This window comes from Pteronotus mesoamericanus, unplaced genomic scaffold (assembly GCF_021234165.1).
Source record: "Pteronotus mesoamericanus isolate MK-2021 breed Mesoamerican mustached bat unplaced genomic scaffold, CSHL_Meso_final scaffold_174, whole genome shotgun sequence".
Lineage (NCBI taxonomy): Eukaryota > Metazoa > Chordata > Mammalia > Chiroptera > Mormoopidae > Pteronotus > Pteronotus mesoamericanus.
Window position 1 is genome coordinate 36,217,905 of NW_026555309.1, and position 21,290 is coordinate 36,239,194.

Below are 21,290 nucleotides of genomic sequence, written 5' to 3' on the forward strand. Positions count from 1 at the left end.
CCTAGTGGCCAAAGGGCAGGAAAGGACCATTCATTTATTACTGAAAGGAAACTCTTACTGTGCACTTTGAGCCCAGTCAGGGGATGCTCAGCCTCCCTTTCCTGTTCTCCTTGAGTCACCTCTCTGTGCCAGCTCGCCCCGCACTAACTCCAGAGACCCCTTCTCATTCTCGTCCCCATCTCTATCCTGTCCTTCTGCTCCACAACCCTGGGTCAGCCTCTTCTTCTCAGGCCTCCAGTTCTCCATCCAGCTCGCCCTGGGATGCAGCAGAAAGCGAAGCCTCCATAAGGCAGACAGACCTTTCTTCTTACTACTACTGGTAGACCAACTTCAACATCTTTCTCCCCCTTTTCTGACTTGCCGCGATTTCTCTTTCTTTAAAGCCAGCTGGCGTTCACCAACACCGCAAGGAAGGTGGGGGGGGGGGGCGGTGCATGGGAGAAGTGGACTTTATAGCCTTCTGTCTCATGCAGTTTTTATACATGGGGGATCACAGTTTTTTCAATGCATGTTTGCATTCTTTAATTTTTTTTTGTTTTTTTTCCTCTGCCTTAGCATGCTATTCTCAAAAAAAAAAAAAAAAAAAAAAAGTTGCTGCAGTTGGTCAGGCTACAGCGGATCATGAGAAAGGAGTGGGGAAGAGGGGGAGGCAGGGGAGATGCACCCAGGCTAGAAATGCCTGTGAAGTTACAAATATTATTACTATTATTGTTATTATTAGAAAAATAGGTAATTCAACAAATATTTCCTGAGTGCATCCTGGATGCCAAGCCCCCTTTTAGGCATTAGGGATAACACTGTGAACCGACAGACAAAATTCCTATGCTGTCTACACATGGCAGAGGGATTGCTTTTGTTACTAACAAAATAACCTTAGGCTCTCAAAAATTTTTGTTTTATTAAACAAATGCTCAATGCATCTTAGCTATTATTATTATTATTATTATTATTATTAAAGTGATGAATTGGGAATTATTTGTCTCATAAATTTGAGAGTTTTAAGTTGCAGAGTGGTTGTCTTTACCAACAACAAAATGACCTTTTTTGCTATTTGTAAGCTGGATAAAGAACCACCCCACTCCCTAAAGAATCCAATCCAAACTCCTCCACATAAGCATCAGGTTTCTCCACCTCGTCTGGGTCATTGTCTGTCCCAGCTCTTCCTGTCTTGAAAGCTCTTAGCAAAAGCATCCCTGGCCCAGAGGACGCACTCACTAACCATCAGTCTGTATTGTGCTGTTAGTCTCTGCCCCGTATCCTGGCTCTGTGCCTTCCTTCTCCTGGGGTGCCTTCTCTTTTGGTCCAGCTCCATAATAGTGATGAAATCCCAGCAAAATATGAGTCTTAAAGAAAGGATGGAAGTACCTACTGCTACTTCTATGCTCCTGTAGCATTTTCTCTCTTACACTTGACTTTGCATTTGAGGAAGTGCCTGCCAGCTGGCCTCCTTGTCCAGATGTCATCTCTTGGAGGGAGGCCAGGGCTGTGTCTTAGTCTTTGCGATGCCCTCCTGACTCCATTCCATCAGCACTTGCTAGGGGCACTTGTAGTAGTTGCTGAATCAAGTTGCTCAAAATCCACATAAAGCACCCAGAGAGCAAGACAAGAAAGTGGACAACTATGCTCAGTTTTGGACTCAGGGGCTCTCCATGGGTGCCTCAGAAAACAGAGCACGTTGTAGCCTCTCGTAGTAGGATTTTGGGGTTCTCTGTGGAAAGAAGTGGTGTAGAAGAAAGAGGACAGTTCTGATAGGAGATCCTTAGAAACACTAAGAAAAGGCACTCAAAAGGATCAACAAAATCAGCAGAGGTTGCCATCCTCAGAGTGAAGACCTTGCCACCCTGAATGCAGCCAGACCTGCGGTCTGGGATTCCTTAGATGGGGACAAGGACTGTCCTAATCCTGGTGATGCAGAAGGGAATTAGAAATCACACTGCATGAGGAAGGGGTGAAGGAATGAGAGGCTTTAGTCTGGAAGAAAGAACTTGAAAGGGCAGGTAGGTTCCTTCGAGCCCTTGAAGGCCTGACCTATGAAAGAAGCATCTGAGTTTTCTGAATGAAGCAAAGAGGTAGAGGCTTTGGTTGGGGCTCCAGGCACTCGGAAGATCTGGGGAGACTAATTCCAGCTCAGCGTGGGAAGAGGCAAGTGGCAGGCGTTCAAAGCCCAGAGTCTAGGTCTAAAGTCATCTTTCTTGGGTTTGAGTCCTGGCTCTGTCCCTAAAAAGCTGAGTGGTCTTTGGGAACTTACCTAATCTCTCTGAGCAACGGGGGCAAGAACCATACCTACCTGATAGATTTAACTGACCCAAGGCTCAGAAGTGCTTAACATAGTGCCTGTTTGAGCTTCAGGCCCCACGACCCCTGAATCCACCTCTGGAATTGTGCATCGTGGCAACTGGTGCCATCGGTCTCATTTTGTTATAAGATGAGCTCCTGAGAACAGCATTCTGAATACCCCCCTGTGTATGTCCCTAGGGACCCAGGAAGGACCTCGTTTCTCAACGAGCAAGGCCCATACTCTGCTCTTATTAATGAGGTGGGCTTCCTTGCAACCTTTCTGCAGCTTCCTGGAAAACGGCCAGCCGGCTGGGCGGTGCAAGCAAAAATCGACGTCTACCTGTGGCTGGGCTCCACCAGACACTCTGGTGCCATTTTGGACAACTTGCCAGCAGGCTATGAAGCAGAAACATCCTCCACAGTGGTGGGTGCCAGCCACCCTCCAGCCAACCTGATCTACCAAGGTATGAGGCCCACGGGGCAGAGCCGGTCATTAGGTGCCTCTGGTGGGCTCCTGAGAAAACAGTGAGGAGGGGGACATGCGTGTGTTGTTTGTGCCTTGCCTTAAGATCAACTTATTTGCCTTTTTTAATATAGTTTCTAAGTTTTTTTCCTCACCTTCCAATGTCTGATCTAAAACAATAAAGTGAAGTCATTAAACACACCTGAAAGAAACATTGATATTTTTCTGTTAATGGAGAGAAAGCAATTGACATTTCTTTGTAGGCAGACTATATAGGTCAAGTTTGAATTTTAGGCAAAAGATGTGTTTTATATAAATGTCAATGAGTTCTTGTGTTAGTGTGATCTGCGAATTAAAGCAGATTTTTCCTTTTACATGGCATTGGTGTTTTGATCTATCAAGAGCAGGCATTTACATTTCCCAGTAAGGACCCAGTGGAAACTGGTATTAGTGAGGTCTCTTGTGTTTCTCTAGCTTGCTTCTTGGCTTGGCTGCTTTAATTTTTATTTTTTAAAATCCTCACCCAAGGATATCTTTATTGATTTTAGAGTGAAAGGAAGGGAGAGAGAAAGAGACATGGATGTGAGAGAGAAACATTTATCAGTTGTCTCCCGTACACACCCCAACTAGGGATGGAAACTGCAACCTAGATATGTGCCCTGACTGGGAATTGAACCCCCAAACTTGTGGTGTACGGGACAATGCTCTAACCAACAGAGCCACCTGGCCAGGGATTGGCTTGGCTTGGCTGGGCTGCTTTTAGAAGTCCAGATTGCTTTATGTAATCCTTTCTCCTTTGTAGGTATTTTCTATGAATACCATCATGTTTACATTTCCATGTAATTTTAAATTTTGTTATAAATATTAGTGTCTTATAGTTGCATTTGGCTTCTGTTTCCAAATCACTTCAGTTTGCAGGATTTCTTGCTGCCGAATTCAGACAGAGTAGAGCAGTTTTACCTTCACTCCGCCTGAAGCTGAGTTCTAAATTGAGCCAATGTTGGAAGCCTGGGAGACCTGTCCACACACCCAGGCTTCCCATGTCACACAAGGCTCCTCTGATGTTGGTTGATCTCGACTGCCCGTGGAATCTAAGGTCTCAATAGTCAGAGAAGACAAGCTTCTGGAGATAGCACCTACCACGTGCCAAGCCTGGTGCCCTACACTTTATACATAAGATCTAATTTATTTCTCCCATCAACCCTGGGTGGTTTCTTCACCTTACAGATGGACAAAGGATATATCAGAGATGCTTAGAAATTGCTCAAGACCACACAGCTAGTAACTGATAGGGCAAACAATCCCCAAACCTTGCTTTATTTCCCTTGTTCCACTCTTTTCTATCCTGTCTTTAGAATTTTATCTTTGAGTGAAAAACATCCGTATCAGGTTATCTCCTTTTTTCTATAGACACTACCTCTAGAGACCCAAGGTACCCGAACCTACTTGCCATCCCAGCCACTACCAATTCATAAGAGAGAAAAGAATTTTCCAGAAGTTTTCTGACCCTCAGCAGCATGTTTTCATGGAGTGACCTAAGAGACTTTCTCTGCTGTGAACTTCTCCACTCTTGCCTGGTCTGTGGCCACCTGCGGCCCTCTCTCTGCCTCCCTCCCCATCAAACAGGTGCGCTTGCTCCTGCCTTTAAACTCCTGTCCTGTGTGTGTCTCTCTCCAACACTGAGCCCTGGCCTCTTGTCACTGTGATCGCAGAGTCTGTGTTATCTATTGCCCTCTCTCTGGAGCTCCCTGAGGGCAGGAGCTGTCTTAACTACTCAGAGCCCTTAGAGGCCAGAACTGCCCCTGGCACACAGTAGGTGCTCCAAATGCCCTTGGCTGGCTGGCTGGAAGAAGGGATGAACAGATGACTCAAGGCTTTATTGAAGCAAAAACCATTTGTGGAGAAGCCCCTTTCTTAGACACACATACACACGCACCTTCCCCCCGCCCCCCGCCCCTCTCTCAGTGGAAACAAAAGAATTACTAGGAATGAAAATGTGGTATTTTTGAAAGAGGAGGCAATTTTGGAATCCGACAGAAATGAAATGTGGGCTCTGGCATTTTGTAGCTTTGTAGACTTGGAAAAGTATTTTAGCCTTTTTGTGAGCCATTTCCCACATCTATAAAATGAAGACCATTACATATATCGCACAGGGTTGTCATGAAGATTGAACCCCACCGTGAAAGCACCGAGGAGAATGCCTGGCTCCAAAGTGCCCATCAGCACGACCTCTTCCCTGCGTCCATTTCAGTCTCGGGAGCCGGTGGTGCCGTGGTCTCCTTTGCCTGTCTCTGGATAAATCCACAGAGTCACTTCACACACGGACAGCCATGTGCACTTAATGTTCCTAAAAGCCCACTAACGCCTGCACTTTCCACTGTCTGTCCACAGACCGGCATGTCTTTCAGCTGAGAGCGCACATGTACCAAGCCCGGGGCCTTATTGCGGCTGACAGCAATGGACTTTCAGACCCATTTGCCAAGGTCACGTTCCTTTCCCACTGCCAGACCACAAAGGTAACTAGGGGAGCCCAGCTGCTTTCTTCACATCCCACAGCCAATCCACAGCAGACCCCAGGAAAGAAACGGCATGGGCACACTGCAAATTCCTGTGTCTCTGGGTAGGTGTTTCAGACTCCAAAGCACATGTGCAAGGAAGGACAGACATGGGGTCTGTCATTCCAGTGTGATCCATTGTCTGGAAGCCAAAAGAGTAAGTTTCTGAGACAAAGGAAGGGTGGCAGGAAAAGCAGAACCTGGCACCTGGAGCGCCTGTTCAAGTACCAGGCGCAAGGTCAGGTTCAGTGGGGAATGAACAAACAGGAAACCACCACCCAGACCACCCTCAGGAAGCTTACGGTCCAGCCTCACTGAGGGGTCTTGGTGGGGAGGAAGTTTCTCCAGCTTTGTGGTCAGGAAGCCTAGACTTTGCACCGCCACTTTGTGCTTACCAGTTGGGGGATTTTGCCTACTTTCAACATCTCTGCAATTCATCGTCTCTCTTCTGCCACATACCACTTCCTGATGGATGCTGTGAGGGCTAATGGAGATAGATGGAAACCCGTCTCCTCTGTGCTTCCTCCTTTTCTGTACTCTGAGTGCTGAAACATGAAAAGCATTCTTAATCGGTACAAGTCCACTAGGCTTTCTCATCCGATTGTATTCACTAGGATTTACTCTGTTCTCCGAGGGTGCACTGTTCTGAGAGAGGAAAGCTCTGTAAAGAGTTTGCCCACCCCGGGAGTGAAGACAGAGGACACAAAGAGACCCGAAGTTTCATTCTAGCTCATCTGCTTTTTAGCTGCATTTACCCACTAAACCTTGGTCTGTCATCTTAAAATAGTGCTATCATGAAAAAGTAAGAAGTTAAGGAATAAGTGATTGATGAATGGTGGCCATTATGTTGGCTAATGTTAGAGGGCTGACATTTCTTTCCAAAGTGAGGCCCGTCATCTGGGTGATGGGTGAGATTGCATTTTGATTTATGACTTGCAGACCAAGATCATAACGTGAACCAGCACTGTGTCTACTTCACCAGCACCGGCTGAGTGTCTGCTCTGTGCCGGGCCCCATGCTGGGCTCGGGGGAACTGGGGGACCAGCCCCTGCTCCTGTGCGCTGTGTGATCTGGGCGTGAGACAGACAGGCCTCTGGACAGAGGAGTCAGCTACACTGTAATGAGCCCCACAGGGCTGGGCCTCCAAGAGGCACTGAAGAGAGAGCATGGCTTTGGCTGGGAGGGAAGCTGAGAGAGACCTCAGAAGGAAGCTGACTCCATTCCCAGTGAATGAGCATGAAAACAATCAGAGTGCAGAATACTGTCTCCCTTCTGTCTTGAGAGGTAGCACATCAGATGCAATGGCTAAGAGTCTAGATTCTGGAGCCACATTGCCTGAGTTCAAATCTGAGCTCTTCCAGTTATTGGCTGTGTGACTTCAAGCAAAACCCTCTGTGTCCTCAATTCTTTCATCTGCAACAGGAGGATGATGAAACTGTGTATACCTCTCACAGGGTAAAACATCCAGGACAGTGCTTTGCCTATCACGGCTTCTATGTGACTGCTTGTCATTATTGTCACTGAGGCTTCCCACCAGACCAAGGGTGGACCTCTGGGATCTTCCTCTGCCAGCCACAGTTGTGCCCCCTGGGTGCACATAGAGGGTCTGAGAGCCCAGGGTGGGGCAGGGGGTTTGAATGAGCTCCCTGGGCTGCCATGTGGTTACTGTTCTAGTCTGTATTTCCATATAGTATCTTCATTTGATTTTGACCCATATCTCAAAGGAGCAGATGGCATTAGTTTACCAAATAATCATTTGCAAGGGAAAACAGGTTCTGCTGAGCCCTGGACTTTGCTTCCATACTTTAAACCAAGTACCTAATTTTTGTTAATAATAATAGCTTCCATTTTCTAAAAGTGCCTTACGTGCCAGCACGATGCCCAAGCATTTTACATGCATCGTCGCTATACCTCATTGCAGCCCACAGGTGGATGTTGTTAGTGTCCCCGTGATGCAGATGAGGTAGGTAAGGCTTGGAGACCATGTAGGTAGAAGATGGTAGAGCCCCGAGGGATATCCAGGTTGGTCCAATTCCAAAGTCACTTTGCTGAACCTTTCTGCTTCCATTTTGATAAGAAAGGGTCCCAGTTTCCCCTCTCCTGTTCCAGTGCTGTGCTGCCTTCGAGGGACTGGTCTGCTCTCCTGTTTTTTACAATGGGGACAGCTGAGCCTGGGGTCCCTGCAGCCGTACCTGAGCTCCATCGGTTCACCTAGTAGCCCCATCTGAACTGGCCACGTGGAGCTCAGCGAGAACAGTCTCTGAAGGGCTGGTCCTGCAAACCAATCCTCCATAAAGTGACTAAATGGTACAAAATAGCTTAGAAGGGAATCCAGTCATTCCAGATGTCACTGAGGACAGACGTGGGACTTAGAAATCCTGTGGTGGCTAAAGGATAAAGGGAAAGGGAGAGAGCCTGCAAAGGAAAGCTTTGGGGATAGCAGGGGCAAGGGACTCCGTGGCTAAAAGGAAGTCTTAGAGGAGCAGAGGGGGTCGTAGAGGGTGAAGAGCATGGGGCTTGAGATCTCAAACAACCAGACTGGTGCTGAGTCCTAAGGACGTAGATGGTCAGAAACAAGTACCCTAGTAAACCAATACTGACACATAGTAGGTGTTCAGCAAATGTTTACCCATTTATAAAAGAGTGTTGGTGGGGTGGAGTGGGGTGGGTCATACGCACTTATTGAGCACCTACTGTGTTCTAGGTACTTAATATGCTTTATCTCAGACAACGGTTATAACAACTCTACAAGGTAGGTTCTAACCCTTTTAAATGAGGAAAACCATGGGTGAGAAAGATTGAATTACCGGCCCAAGTTGAATGTAAGGTGCCCGTGAAACTAGTGTTCCCTTCCGGGGGTACCTGAGGTTAAAGCCATGCTCTGGCCATGGTATCTCACTCTGTTTTTAAAAGTTTTAGCCACATGGAACTATAATCTCCCAAATCATGTCATTTAACATGATTATAGTAAAGAACTCCTTAAGGAAGCCCCAAAGAAATAAGCTAGTGGTGGGCACCTTGGCAGTAAAGTGGAAGAATTTATTTTTGTTTGGGTGGGCGTACAATACCTCTTGGAGGTGGCCATGGTCCTTTTGTTCATGGAAACAACTCTGAGGCTAAGCCAATGCCTGCCCATTCATTCGTGTACATCATAGGTCCTGAATAAATACATGATGAATGAATAAACGAACGAACAAATGAACGAATGAATGCTGGCCTCTGGAATCTTATCAAGTGGCATTTATAGCCCAAAGTGCCAAGGAAGACATCAAAATATTTCTGTAGGAAAGATACAGGAAGGATCATAAATTGCTTTGGTATCACACCGTGCAGGTGAATGCTGAAAAATAGATCACATTTCTATTTTTAAAAGTAACATGAAAACATGTGGTTCTTTGCGATGTCAGTCACTGATACAGGCTAGCTTTGTGTTGCAACTCCCTGTTCCCTGTTTATAAGCTGGTTGAAACCATTCCTTTTTCGTCCCAAAAGTTAATATTTTCTCTGAAATGTTATGTCAAAAATCTTACTGTGTTTGAGGCATAAAATACCCTATGAGCAGAGAAGCAAGAAAGGAAAGAAATTGTGAAATGCGCACTGTGCTTATGACTCAGATAAAGAAGAGAAATAAAAAATTCTTTTGTGACCAATGTGCCAGTGATTTCATGCTGTGTCTCGAGACGGCACTTGATGTAAAATTCTAAGATGACCATTTTATTTGAGCTTTGGAATGTGGGCAGTTAATCTAGGCCAGATCCCTCTCTGATCCCTCCTGGGGTGAATGGTGAGAAGTAAAGGTGCAGTTCAGAGGTGGCATGGAAATTTCCCCAGGACCCAGCAGCCACTGTGCTGTGTTCACCTGCGAAATCACCCATTTACCTGCGCAGCCTGGAAGAGAGGAAGATTGGTGTGTGGCCACTTTCCAGGACTGGCCTCGCATAATAATGGGGCAGTTTCTGCCCAGATGCAGAATCCACCCATTCTGCAAACCCCCTTAGCCCATAGCTCTGTGAAACTCACGTGCTACCAAACATCCAATTAAAGAGAGTAGAGGGGCAAGCCCAGCTACGACCTCCCCCCTGAAGGTAGTATTTGAAGGGCCTGGCAGGGGGACTGTGAGCCACTTCTAGGTGAGCTGCTCATGGTTCTGGACCAAATATGCAGATTGTGGTCCTTCTTTGTCCTTTGGTTTCTCCTTGCGAGTAATCAGTACAGCCAGCTACCAAGACCGCAGTTTGCTAAGGTAGAAAGAATGATGTCATACAAAATGGTGAGGGTTATTTTGAAGACCCTGGTCTCTTCAAAACAGTCAAATATACATAAAACAGTAGAATCCTTTTTTAAGTATGTTTTATTGAGTATGCTATTACAATTCTCCCATTTTTTCTCCCCCTTTATCCCCTTCTACCCTGCACTTCCCCTCACTCCACCCTCCGCTTAATTCACATCCATGGTTATTACATGTAAGTTCTTTGGCTTCTCCATTTCCTATACTATTCTTAACCTCCCCCTGTCTATTTTGTACCTACAAATCATGCTTCTTCTTCCCTGTACATTTTCCCCCATTCTTCCCACCCCCTAGCTGCTGATAACCCTCCAAGTGACCTCCATTTCTGTGATTCTGTTCCTGTTCTAGTTGTTTGCTTAGTTTGTTTCTGTTTGGTTTTTTTGTTTTTTTTTTTAGATTCAGTTGTTGATAATTGTGAGTTTGTTGTCATTTTACTGTTCCTAGTTTTGATCTTCTTCTTTTTCTTAGATAAGTCCCTTTAACATTTAATATAATAAGGGCTTGGTGATGATTAACTTTTAAAGAATTCTATAAAAAGGTATTAGATGTAAATCCCGCTTTAGAGTATTTGATGATGAAATTTTATTTGCCCATGAGTAGAGAATCACCAGATACCCTCCACCCTTAGTTTGCCCCTACATAAAAGAGAGATGATATTGCCAGCTACTTGGTGGGACTGAATGAGTTAGCAGCTTGGGCTTTGGTACCAGAGATCCTGGCTGAATCCCTCAGTTCTGCCACTTGCTGGCTCTGGACAGGCGAGCCACAAGTGAGCCTGGTGTAACATGTGCGTAGAGAGCTGTGTGCACCTCCCAGAACTGTGAAGTTTGAATGCGACAGTGCATGTAAAGTGCAGCAGCCGGCACACAGTAAATGCTCAATGAAGGGTAGCTAGTCTTATAATCACAGCACTACTGTGAGGATTGAGCTGAAATGACGTAGGCACATAGGATATTAGACATTGTAGGGGCTCTACCTGCATGAGTGTCTGCAGGGCAAGGAATCTTTTCATCCACTAGTGCCTAATACTTAGTACATCAGTTTACATGGTCCCTTGAATGTTACATGAGTGAGCAATGATGACAAGGATGTATTATTCTCTTTGCTATTGAATGCACCTCAGAAGCCCTATCCCAACTAAATGATCTCTGCTTTCCTTTTGGCCCCGCCTTCCAGGTCATTTCCCAGACCCTCTCCCCGACCTGGAACCAGATGCTGCTGTTCAATGACTTGGTGCTGCATGGAGACCATAAGGAGCTGGCAGAGTCCCCGCCTTTGGTGGTGGTGGAGCTGTATGACAGTGACGCAGTGGTGAGTGTCTCTGGACAGTGCTAACTGTGCCTCACTAACTTATTTTATCTAACCAGCCTGTTAACGCTTAGTATCTGGATGTGCCTGGCGACAGTCCTGACCTGGGAAAACAGTGCATTCCAGAACCAGGAAAATTGGCCATGATATTGGCTTCATTCACTAAAGAGTTTTTCACCTAGAGTTCCATTTAGACTGCAATTAAAATTGGATCTAGCTCATAGAGCTCCAGTTGATATACACGGTTTCAGGAATAGGATAATTTATAAAGCACCCCCGACTTGTGCCCAGCCCCCAGCTAGTTCCTTGTCCTATTTCTCCTTAATAAAAATGTCCATATCTTTTGAAAACAGGAGGTGTTTACTGATTTCTCCTGGCTGGAAGGAAATAAAAGACTATTGTCACCTATTCAGCCTTTGTAACTGGGCTGTTTGTTTCTTGGTTGTTGCTTCTGAATCCTGAAACAACATATTCGTCTCTATCCCATTTCTGTTATCATGTTAACCAAACTTCTTTCTCTCAAAAAAAAAAAAAAATCTGTGTTCTAAAATGTTAAACAGATTAAAAAGCTTACTGGAGATTTATTTTTTTTAAATTACAAATCAGATCTTTTTTAAATTAAGAAGTCTAAAATAAAAGGCAAAAGTCTGTTTATTTTCTCTGACATCTCTACCTCCTCAGGAAATTGTGGAAACACAAGTATATTATGTGCAACAGTTTCCCAAAAAGCCTACCTTAAACCTCTCACCTCCTCACCTCTGAGCATCTTGGCAGCTCTGACCTTGATCCAAGGTCGGGGGAAATTAGGATGGCAAAATTGGAGGAAGTGAGCAGGCACCTTAAAGAGCACAAATCTCCCTCTTGCTTCCTAGAGAAGGAAATGGAGACCCAGAAAGGTCAAATACCTTGTTCAAGGTCACAGCTAGCTGGAGGCAGAGCCTCCTGTGTCTCCTCTTTGCTGCACATGTGGTGGCTGGTGCGGCTGTATCCCTTTAGAAACACATGCCATTCTGCTTCTCCATCCCTGTCTCTCTCTCTCCCTCTCCCCTACCCTACGTGCCATTCCCCCAGCTGTAAGTGGGAGCTAGAGGTATATACTTATGGAATGTGAGTTCTCTCAGGCATGTAGTATAGATTTTCTGTAGAAACTGCCATAAAACAAGCACCTTTTCAATTTTGTTCCTAGCAACATGGTTCTAATACTAAGTATTTTTTTATCTGAAAACCACAACAATAGTCAAGCATCTTTGAAAGCTCCACCTCAACCAACCAGCTCCACGGATTTCCCTTGGCTGGTCTTTGCTTTTCAGACTCCTTCTAAATCTCCATTCCACAATGTCAGGTCCCACCCCAAGCCAAAACCTTCATAAAGAAACAAGCTCACATTCTCACACCTAAAAGAGAAGGAAATGTAGGAGAGAAAAAAAGAAACAACTTATGAATGTTTTGTACTTTCCTCCTGGAGAGTTGTATAGAGACTGCAGCCACCCCAGGCCTGCAGTCCTGTGGCAATGGTCAGATTTTTTTTACGAGGCTCTGACTCTGCCAGATGTGCAATTTCGGCCTAGAGCTTTCTCTCCTTACTTAGTGCCAAGTGCCCTCATTCCTCATTAGGGTCTGCTGGCCGTGTAGGAAACCAGTTCATATTTGGCAAATTTGTTGCTTGGGTTTATGTTGACTCCTTTGTTTCCAGGCCTAATTTTAGTCATTCCCAGCTAGATCATGGGCAAAATGAGTACACAGCACATCCCTGCCTGTACCTATACTAGGGACAGTTCTGACTCTACTGGGGGATACCAGCAGGTGGCTTTGCTTCCAAGTGTGACTGAGCTAAACCCCATTTCCACCTCACCCAAGCTTCCTTCTACAGCCAGGAACGCAAATGCTGGTTCACAAGTCCAAAGACAATGAAGCCGTGCAACTGCTAAAACCCAGCCTCAGCCAGAAGGGAATGTGGGCGCTGTCCTCAGACTTCAGACATCATTAATTCAACAGCTTTCACTCAGTAAATGTGTAATGAGTGCCTTCCTGGGGCCAGGGGACACAGCAGTGAGTAGAACAGGCAACACTGCCTGCATGGAGCTTACATTCCAGGAGCTCCTGAGATAAACAGCAAGCAAAGCAGCCGCATGCTCTAGCCACATGTGCTAGCTCCTCCTGGGGAACCGTGGACCCATGACCCTGGGAGCAGGTGTGGGGCAGAGACAGGAGGTGACACCATCTAATAGTTCTTAAACTTAGGGACCACACCCATCCACACATATAAAAATATTTTAACACCTTCTTTTACTATACAGAAAAATAGGGTAGAATTGTTCCGTCACTTCAACATACTGACCTTTGTCATCATCACCACCATCATCATTGTGAGCATCATCCTCCTCCCAAGTGCTGAGTGCTCATTGTATACAGTCACCATGCAAAGCATGTATGTCATTGTCACCCTTCATGGCTTTATTAATAGGTAGTAGTCTTAACCCCTTTTTGGGCATAAGGCTCAAAAAAGGTTGAGTAAATGCCCAAGTCCATAGGGTTGCCAGACTCCAAAGCTCCTCTTCCCGACCACAATGGTTTCCTGCCCTGGACAGCCTTTGGAATGTTTGCTGCCTCCTTCTTTTCCTTTTCCCCTTCTAGTCTATCCTAGATGATTATGTTAACTTTAATCCACTGAGCTCTATATGTTGAGGAGAAAAATAATCCCTAAGACATTCTTGGACCCAGAAGTCCCTAAGATGACCCTCTTAAGAGTTTTCCCTGGGAGCCCAAGCTTTGGAAAGGGATAAGAGGTCAGCAGCAAGAGGGAGACACTGAGGCTGACAATTTTGTGAAGGTTATTTACACAATTGTCCTGATGCAGGCCAGAACCAGGTAGGTGGCCATCAGGGCCAAAAATTCACTTCTTCTCTGCCTTAGGGAAAGCCAGAATATTTGGGTTCCACCGTGGCTGCTCCTGTGGTGAAGCTGGCGGACCAGGACTATGAGGCACCCAAGCTGAGCTATCACCCCATCTTTTGTGGGAACCTCTCTGGAGGGGATCTCCTTGCCGTTTTTGAGCTGTTACAGGTAAGTGAAGTAGAAGTAACATTTGACTAGTCATCGTCTATCTGGTCTACCTGGCCAGAGACTCAGCCTCACTGGAAGTGCCCTTCAGTGAGGCTGTGCCTGGCCTCTCCCTGCTGTCTTGTGTCTCCTGCTGGTGATCTGGGAGGTGCCACATAAAAACACAGGCTATTCATTCCCCCAGCCCCTGTGCTACAAGTAAGAATCCCAGGATGAAATATCCTTAAGGGTTTAGCCAGCAATGCTTATACAGGTCCTTGAACTTTCTACAGACCATGAGAGGATAGCAAAGAGGAAGGGAGCAAATGTTTGTGGGACTTACCATGTGCCTGGTATTGTGTTTGCTGCCACATATACCTTCCATGACACTAGACCTCCATCAGTCCTGTTGAGATAGCTGTTTATGATTCCCATTTTACAGATAGTAAACTGAGGATTAATGCAATTGATGGGCTTACCTGATCACTCAGCTAGTTGGTGATTGGGCTGAGAGCTGAACTTAGACCTTTAAAACTTTTTGCTCCTTACATCATGTCACACAGTGTCCTGAAGGCAAAGAGCTCTTGATGTGTCCCTCTAGACGTAGAGTAATTTATAAACATGTATCTTAGAAGACTTTTTCAGAAAGCAGGAAATTTGGGGAGGGAAACTGAAACTCTCAAGCCTGGTTGTCCAGCGGAGGACCATATGGGACAAAGAGAGGACCTCAAAGAGAAGTGACCGGGTAGACCTCTATCAGAGAGAGCTCTCTCCCAGACCATTTCGTTCTCTGAGGGCAGGTGGCACTTTATCTTTGGGTTAGACCAGTCCCTCTGTGGGGAAGCCTGTTCTTCAGAAATCCCAATTTCTAAAAAAAAAAAAAAAATTCACTTAGCAGAAAAACTAGAAGACAAGCATTCTTAACACACAGAGAATAGGTAAGATCGAGGGAGATGGGAGGGACGCCCATGGGTGCAGAGCTCATTTCCATTACTTCTTAGCATGTGACCTTGGGTGAGCCGCTTAACCTCTCTGTATTTCACCTGTAAAGTGGGGATGATCATCTACATAATGTCCTAGGCATGGAATAAACACTCAATAAAAACCACCTGTTTTATTAGTAGTAGCATTATTATGAAATGGGATATGAATACAAAATATAATGAAAAGAGCCCTGGCTGGGTAGCTCAGTTGGTCGGAGCACTGTCCTGATGCATCAAGGTTGCAGGTTCGATCCCCAGTCAGGGCCCATACATGAATCAACCAATGGGTACATAAATAAATGGAACAACAATCAATGTTTCTTTCTATCTCCCATCCCTTCTCTGTCTAAAATCAATAAATGTAGTGAAAAGGTAGTTTTAAAAATGCTTCACTTTACATATTCGAATAACATGTTTTGTTTTCATTTGACAAGTTACTTTCCACTTATGGCAACTGGTACTTGTTTTCCTTAGCAACGTGAGAGTTTCATTCTTTAAAACAAAACTGTATCTAATGACATTTGCTGGATAACAGTACAGGTGGTAAAAGTAGTAGAGGAGCGACTGACTTGAGAAGCTAAATCCAGTCAAGGCTCCCATTTTACACGTTGGAAAGCTGAGGCTCGTTTTGTTAGTTTGTTCCTTTTTGTTTTATATTCCACATATGAATGAAATCACTCAGTTTTTGTCTCTTTCCATCTGACTTATCTCAGTTAGTGTAATAGTCTCAAGATCCATCCATGTTGTTGCAAGTGGCCATAGTCCATCTTCTTATGGCTGAGTAGTATTCCATTATATACGCACCACATCTTCTTTATCCAATCATCTGTCCAAGGACTTTTAGGTTGTTTTCATATCTTGGCTATTGTGAATAAAAAGCTTCAGTGAACATAGAGGGATATATATTTTTACAAATAAGTGTTTATATATTTTATATAAATACCCAGAAGAGTGATTGCTGGATCATATGGTAGTTCTATAAAATATATGGTAAAACAAGGAAACAAGACTTTGGATGGGGAGGATGCAATAGAGTACACAGATGTCAAATTATAATCTTGCACACCTGGAAATTACATAATGTTATTAACCAATGTTACCCCAATACATTTAACTTTTTTTTTTTTAAAAAAAAAGGCAGCTGAAAAGCTGAGGCTCAAGGTTAACTGAATTAGATTCAGTCCACTGCTCTTTCCATTACACGAAGCTTCCTGAAGTGCCATGAACGTGAGTCTCCTAATCTGTCACTGCGGGGCTGGACCTGCTGATCCCTACAGGCCCTCGGAGGGCTGGGCTCTCTCCACACCGTGGTCTGCCTCTCCTCTTCCCTCATTCCTCCGCGCTGAGCTTCCTGACAGCTGAGTTAATAAAGGAGGCATTGTCAGAGGCAAGCAACCTAAGAGATAAAATTCATTAGGGTGCTCCATTAGGACTCCTCTTTGATTACTTGTTCAAAACGTAATTTAATCATCAGCGCAGCTGCCTTAGCATGTGGATCTCGTACATGCTGAGAGACGAGAGCTGGAAAATGCCTTCATTTGTCCCCAGCTGCTCTTGGTTTTCATCTGCGGATGGTGTACCCGGCCTCTCCATCGCCTTTCCTGAGACGCTTCCCTGTCTCGGAGAAAGGATGCAGTACGTTGGTATTTCCTGGCCCCAGGCTGCATTTGGTATGTCTATTTCCCTCCCCTGCCCAATCTGGCTGCCTCCTCCCCACCACCGCCATTACTCCAGTCCTGGCTCAGAGCCCCACTGTTATTCCAGACTCTCTGCTGTGGAAGTTCACACTCAGCTTTAATTCTTCAGTCTCTATTTCTGTCTCCAGCCAGGCCAAGCCCATTCTGTGAATAGCTTCCATTTTCCCTGTCTTCATAGACTCCGCTTCTCCTCAGGATTGTTGTATTGGCTTCCTTCCTGGTATTTCGGCTTCCTGCCCTTTTCTTCTTCACTTTACCCTCCACGGTCCTTCCAGAACACAAGTTGTACAATTACTGCTCTCTCCTTCAAAAATCATCCACAGCTTCTTATTAACTCCAGAAACACTCCCCAACGTCTGCTTTTAATAATGCCAAACACAGCCCCTCCAAGTCACCGAAAAGCAAATCCGGGAACTGCTCATAGTATCTCCCTCCTGGAGATCGGAAATGCCCATCACCATGGTGCAGACTCCAAGGAGATCTAACCAGCTCCAAAGGTTTTTGACCATGAACTCTTTTTTTTTGCCTAACTCTTTATAGCTCACGAAAGGAAAGATCTGGCCCGGAGGAGAATGTCAAATTTCCATAGGTTGGCATTTCTGGTCTCCCAAAATTTGTCTTCAAGCTGCTTTTTCAGCCTCCCGTTTCATCACATTGCTCTGTATGCACGACGGCCTGTTCCTGCCGGGTTGCTCCCAGTTCCCCAACCTCTCCCCTCAGGGGTGCTCCTGTACTGTGAGTCCGGCCGGTACCCATTCGGGAACGTCTCCCCACCCTGCCCGCCCCAGCCTCCGCACTCCACTTACCTGTTTAGGAAAAACGTCATCATCAAAGTTCAGAACAGGACATGCCCCCTCCAGGAAGCTTTCCCCACCCTCACCTCAGTCAAAATAACTGTTTTCTTCTGTCTGACAGCACGTTGCCTCTTTTCCTATTTATTTCAGGCTAGGGCAAGGTCAATTGTTTGCAGGCTTGTCATGCATGACCCTGAGAGTGGCAGCTCCTTAAATTCTGCACCCTAGGTCCTGTTCTGGCCCTACACCTGGACCTCCGTTGAGGCCTGGACATTTTGTCTCTACTGGGACATTGGAGCACTCTGGCTTTTGAGCCAGTTTATCCTGCCCACCCCTCAATCTTACCATTTTGCCTTCATAGCAATTCCGTATCTTCCCCAGGCCCCATGCCTGAGTGACTACACACTATGTAGTTTCCTAGGCCAGCGGCGGACTCATTTCCCTGTGAAAACCTTTCATCTCAGCTGGGGGCAAAGTCACTGAGCCTCCGCCACATAGTGAACTCCTTCAAGGCCTGTGTTGAACACTCTGGGCATCACCTTTTTGGTCCTCACAAAACAAAGCTTCGTCAGAGCATTTCCCAGGCTGACGTTTCAGCCGCCCCAGGATGAGCAAACAAACAGATGGTAGGCACCGCTCTATGCCGCCATCGCAGCTGTTCTGCGCCTTTGCTTCGCTCACCGCTTCACCACCCGGCAGTGTGGGCCATGCACCCCGTCATCTCCCAGCTCCTCTCTCTGGTCGGGCTCATTCCGCTGCTTCATTGTCCTGAGCCTGCTTGGCATTTGCAGTGTCTGCTGTCTGCTTTTTCCGAGCTTTCTTATAATTAAATTGACCACATCTGCCGTTGCCAACAAGAATATGTCTGTGAAAAAGAAACAGTGCTACGGTTGAGCTTTGCAGGTTTTGATGAGCAATTAGGCTTCTGCAGGCATATGGAGCTAATGTGTCAGTCAGCCAATAAACATTTATCAGGAGCCCTGGGGAGGTGGAACACTGCTCGAGGGGCTTGGAGGCTGAAGGAAAGTAAATAAACACGCCCCCTTGGTGAAGGCAGACAAACACCCGCCCTGTGAGGAGAACCTCCTCCTCCAAAGCAACCTTTACTCCTACTGCCAAGGGGTTGGGGGGATCCTCTGGTCCAATATCTGGGACCCAGGGAGGGAAAGGGACTCATGCAGGGCCACATAGCAGAGCCTGGTGTTCAGGCTCAGACTGCAAATTTCTGCACTAAGCTTCTAGAGGGGACACGCTATGGGCCAAGGACAGTGTCTGGGATCAAATCAGGGACAGCTCCTTGAAAGATGTGCGTATTGAGCCAGGCCTTGAAGGCAGCGTGGGGTGGCCTGCACAGTAAGGAAGACCCTTTCCGTAGTGGGCTTTCTAAGTCCTGTGTGTGAGATTTTGACAAAGCGTGATTGTTCTCCTGCAGGTTTGTGAACTCTCAGGGCACAGGAAGTGGCATCTTTTCATCCTTGGAGGTCTTCCTTCCAAAGGCTTCATTTTCTGTTTCACTGATTAAGACGTGGGTTCTATCTGATTAAGCAGGAATCTCCCATAGCAGCACAAAATGGGGAGTAGTTAAGTCTCAGAGGGTCAGCTTCAGACCAGAGTCCTTACCATTTTGCCTTCATAGCAATTCCTTATCTTCCCCAGGCCCCATGCCTGAGTGACTACACACTATGTAGTTTCCTAGGCCAGCGGCGGACTCATTTCCCTGTGAAAACCTTTCATCTCAGCTGGGGGCAAAGTCACTGAGCCTCCACCACATAGTGAACTCCTTCAAGGCCTGTGTTGAACACTCTGGGCATCACCTTTTTGGTCCTCACAAAACAAAGCTTCGTCAGAGCATTTCCCAGGCTGACGTTTCAGCCGCCCCAGGTCCCCTGCTGGCATTCCGATGTCATTTCATCAGGTCGCACGAATCTATCTACTTGTCTTTTTTCTCCCCTCTACCTTGTGAGCTTATGGAAAGCTCATTAACCTATCAATTTTGTGGCACATCATTAAGTGCTCATTAATGAGGGTTACCTTTGTGAATGAATGCAGTCGTCAATTAATAAATGTGGTGAAATGCATCATCTTGGTTGTATTTTAAGCTGGAAACGTTGGTTTTCTTAAAATAATGACTTTTTTATGGAGGAAAGGGTTTTAATCAATTACATGATTTGGCTGATGGTGATAACAGGTCAATGAGGTGAAAAAAATAAAGCAACACAGACTCCCATGTGTCTCACTGGGGTGGGACTGTCCCAGAAACACCCTGTCTTTCCCTCATTCTCTACTTTCCATCAACTACCAAGTCCAGCTACACATAAAACATGCACGCCCTTCTCGCCCTCCCCACTGACCCTTCCTGGTTCCCGCATTCCTCACCTGCTGCCTACAACGTTACCCAGTCTGTCTGTATTTGAACGACAGCAAGGAATTAAGGTGTTTTAATTATGAGAATGTCCTTCTACTGAAATGAAATCTGTCTGCCTCTATATACCTTCTATTCACGGGTCGTTTTTTATTTTTCAATTATAGTCAAAAGGCAATATTATATTAGTTTCAGGAATAGAGCATAGCGATTAGACGTTTATATAACTTATAATGTGATCACCCCAGTAAGTCTAGTCTCCACCTGACACCGTACATAGTTATTACAATGTTATTGACTATATTCCCTAGGCTGTACTTTGCGTCCCTGTGACTATTCTTATAACCACCACTTTTTACTTTTTTCTTAATCCCTTCAGAGGAAGAAAAACACCATATAATTTCACTTATAAATGGAATTTAAAAAACAAATAAATGAACAAACAAAACAGAAGCAGACTCATAGATACAGAGAACAAATTGATAGTTGCCAGATGCAGGGGCTGGGTGAATACTGACTGTCTCACGGATATGGTGCTCGTGTGGCACTGCTGTCCTTCCCTGCCTGCCCTCGTCCGTCTAACCAGCCCTTGTTCTTTGTGGTAGGTCCCTTCAGCTGGGCTGCAAGGGCTCCCTTCCATTGACCTGCCAGATGTCGCCCAGATCTACCCAGTTCCTGCCAGCATTCGGCCAGTGCTGAGTAAATACCGAGTGGAGGTACGGCGCAGGGAAAGGTTGAGTTGATTTGGGGACTAACAAGCGGCAGTGCCTTGCAATATGGTCATATGTTGTATGAGGGGAATTGTGGGGTTGGAAGGAGACACGTTTGATCAGATGGGCTGTCGAGCTACTGCACAGTCCCTTCCTGGAAGAACACACTGACGTTCTCAGGAAGCACGTGGACTTGCATGCTGGCTCTGCCCTGGGACTTCGAGTGACAGCTGTGCTGGTCCTCTTCTCAGGTTCTCTTCTGGGGAGTCCGAGAAATGAAGAAGGTGCAGCTGCTCTCGGTGGATCGTCCTCAGGTTCTCATCGAGTGTGGGGGACGAGGAGTCAAGTCCTGTGTGATCCAGAGCTACAAGAACAACCCAAACTTCAGTGTCCAGGCCGACGCTTTCGAAGTGGTACGCACATCTTGTTTTCCCACCAGCTCATACCCTTCATTCCTACAGATTGCCTTGGCTTGGGGAGGTTTTTTAGAGTTTGCGAGTATCTGCCACCTGCAAGGAAGGACAGTCTGAGTGAAGAGCCGGAAGTTCAGATTGAGAGAAAATAGACTTTTGCTGCTGTTTCGTTTTGTTTTGAAAGGATCCAGGTTAGATCACGCAGTACATCCAGTCAGGTTAACAGTGGTTCCCAAAGTGTAGACCCCAGTTCATTAGCATCAGCGTCACCTGGGACCTTTTAGAAATGCAAATTCTCAGGACCATGCCCCACACTTTGTGAATCAGAACCAGGGCGGGGGGCGGGGGCACAGGAGAGCAGGGGGAGCGGGGCTGGGGCCCAGGTAGCTCTGGCTTAACGA

The 21,290-nt window shown here is 46.0% G+C and overlaps 1 protein-coding gene across 1 annotated transcript in view; it reads left to right on the forward strand.

Moving 5' to 3' along the window:
* The window catches only part of FER1L6 (fer-1 like family member 6), a 94,277-nt gene that overhangs the window by 40,566 nt on the left and 32,421 nt on the right, over positions 1–21,290 (forward strand). The window contains exons 18-23 of the mRNA XM_054590092.1: positions 2,564–2,741; positions 5,132–5,256; positions 10,760–10,894; positions 13,805–13,954; positions 20,372–20,482; positions 20,728–20,889. Of these exons, the coding sequence (XP_054446067.1) occupies positions 2,564–2,741; positions 5,132–5,256; positions 10,760–10,894; positions 13,805–13,954; positions 20,372–20,482; positions 20,728–20,889 (861 nt within the window). The remainder of the gene's footprint in view (positions 1–2,563; positions 2,742–5,131; positions 5,257–10,759; positions 10,895–13,804; positions 13,955–20,371; positions 20,483–20,727; positions 20,890–21,290) is intronic.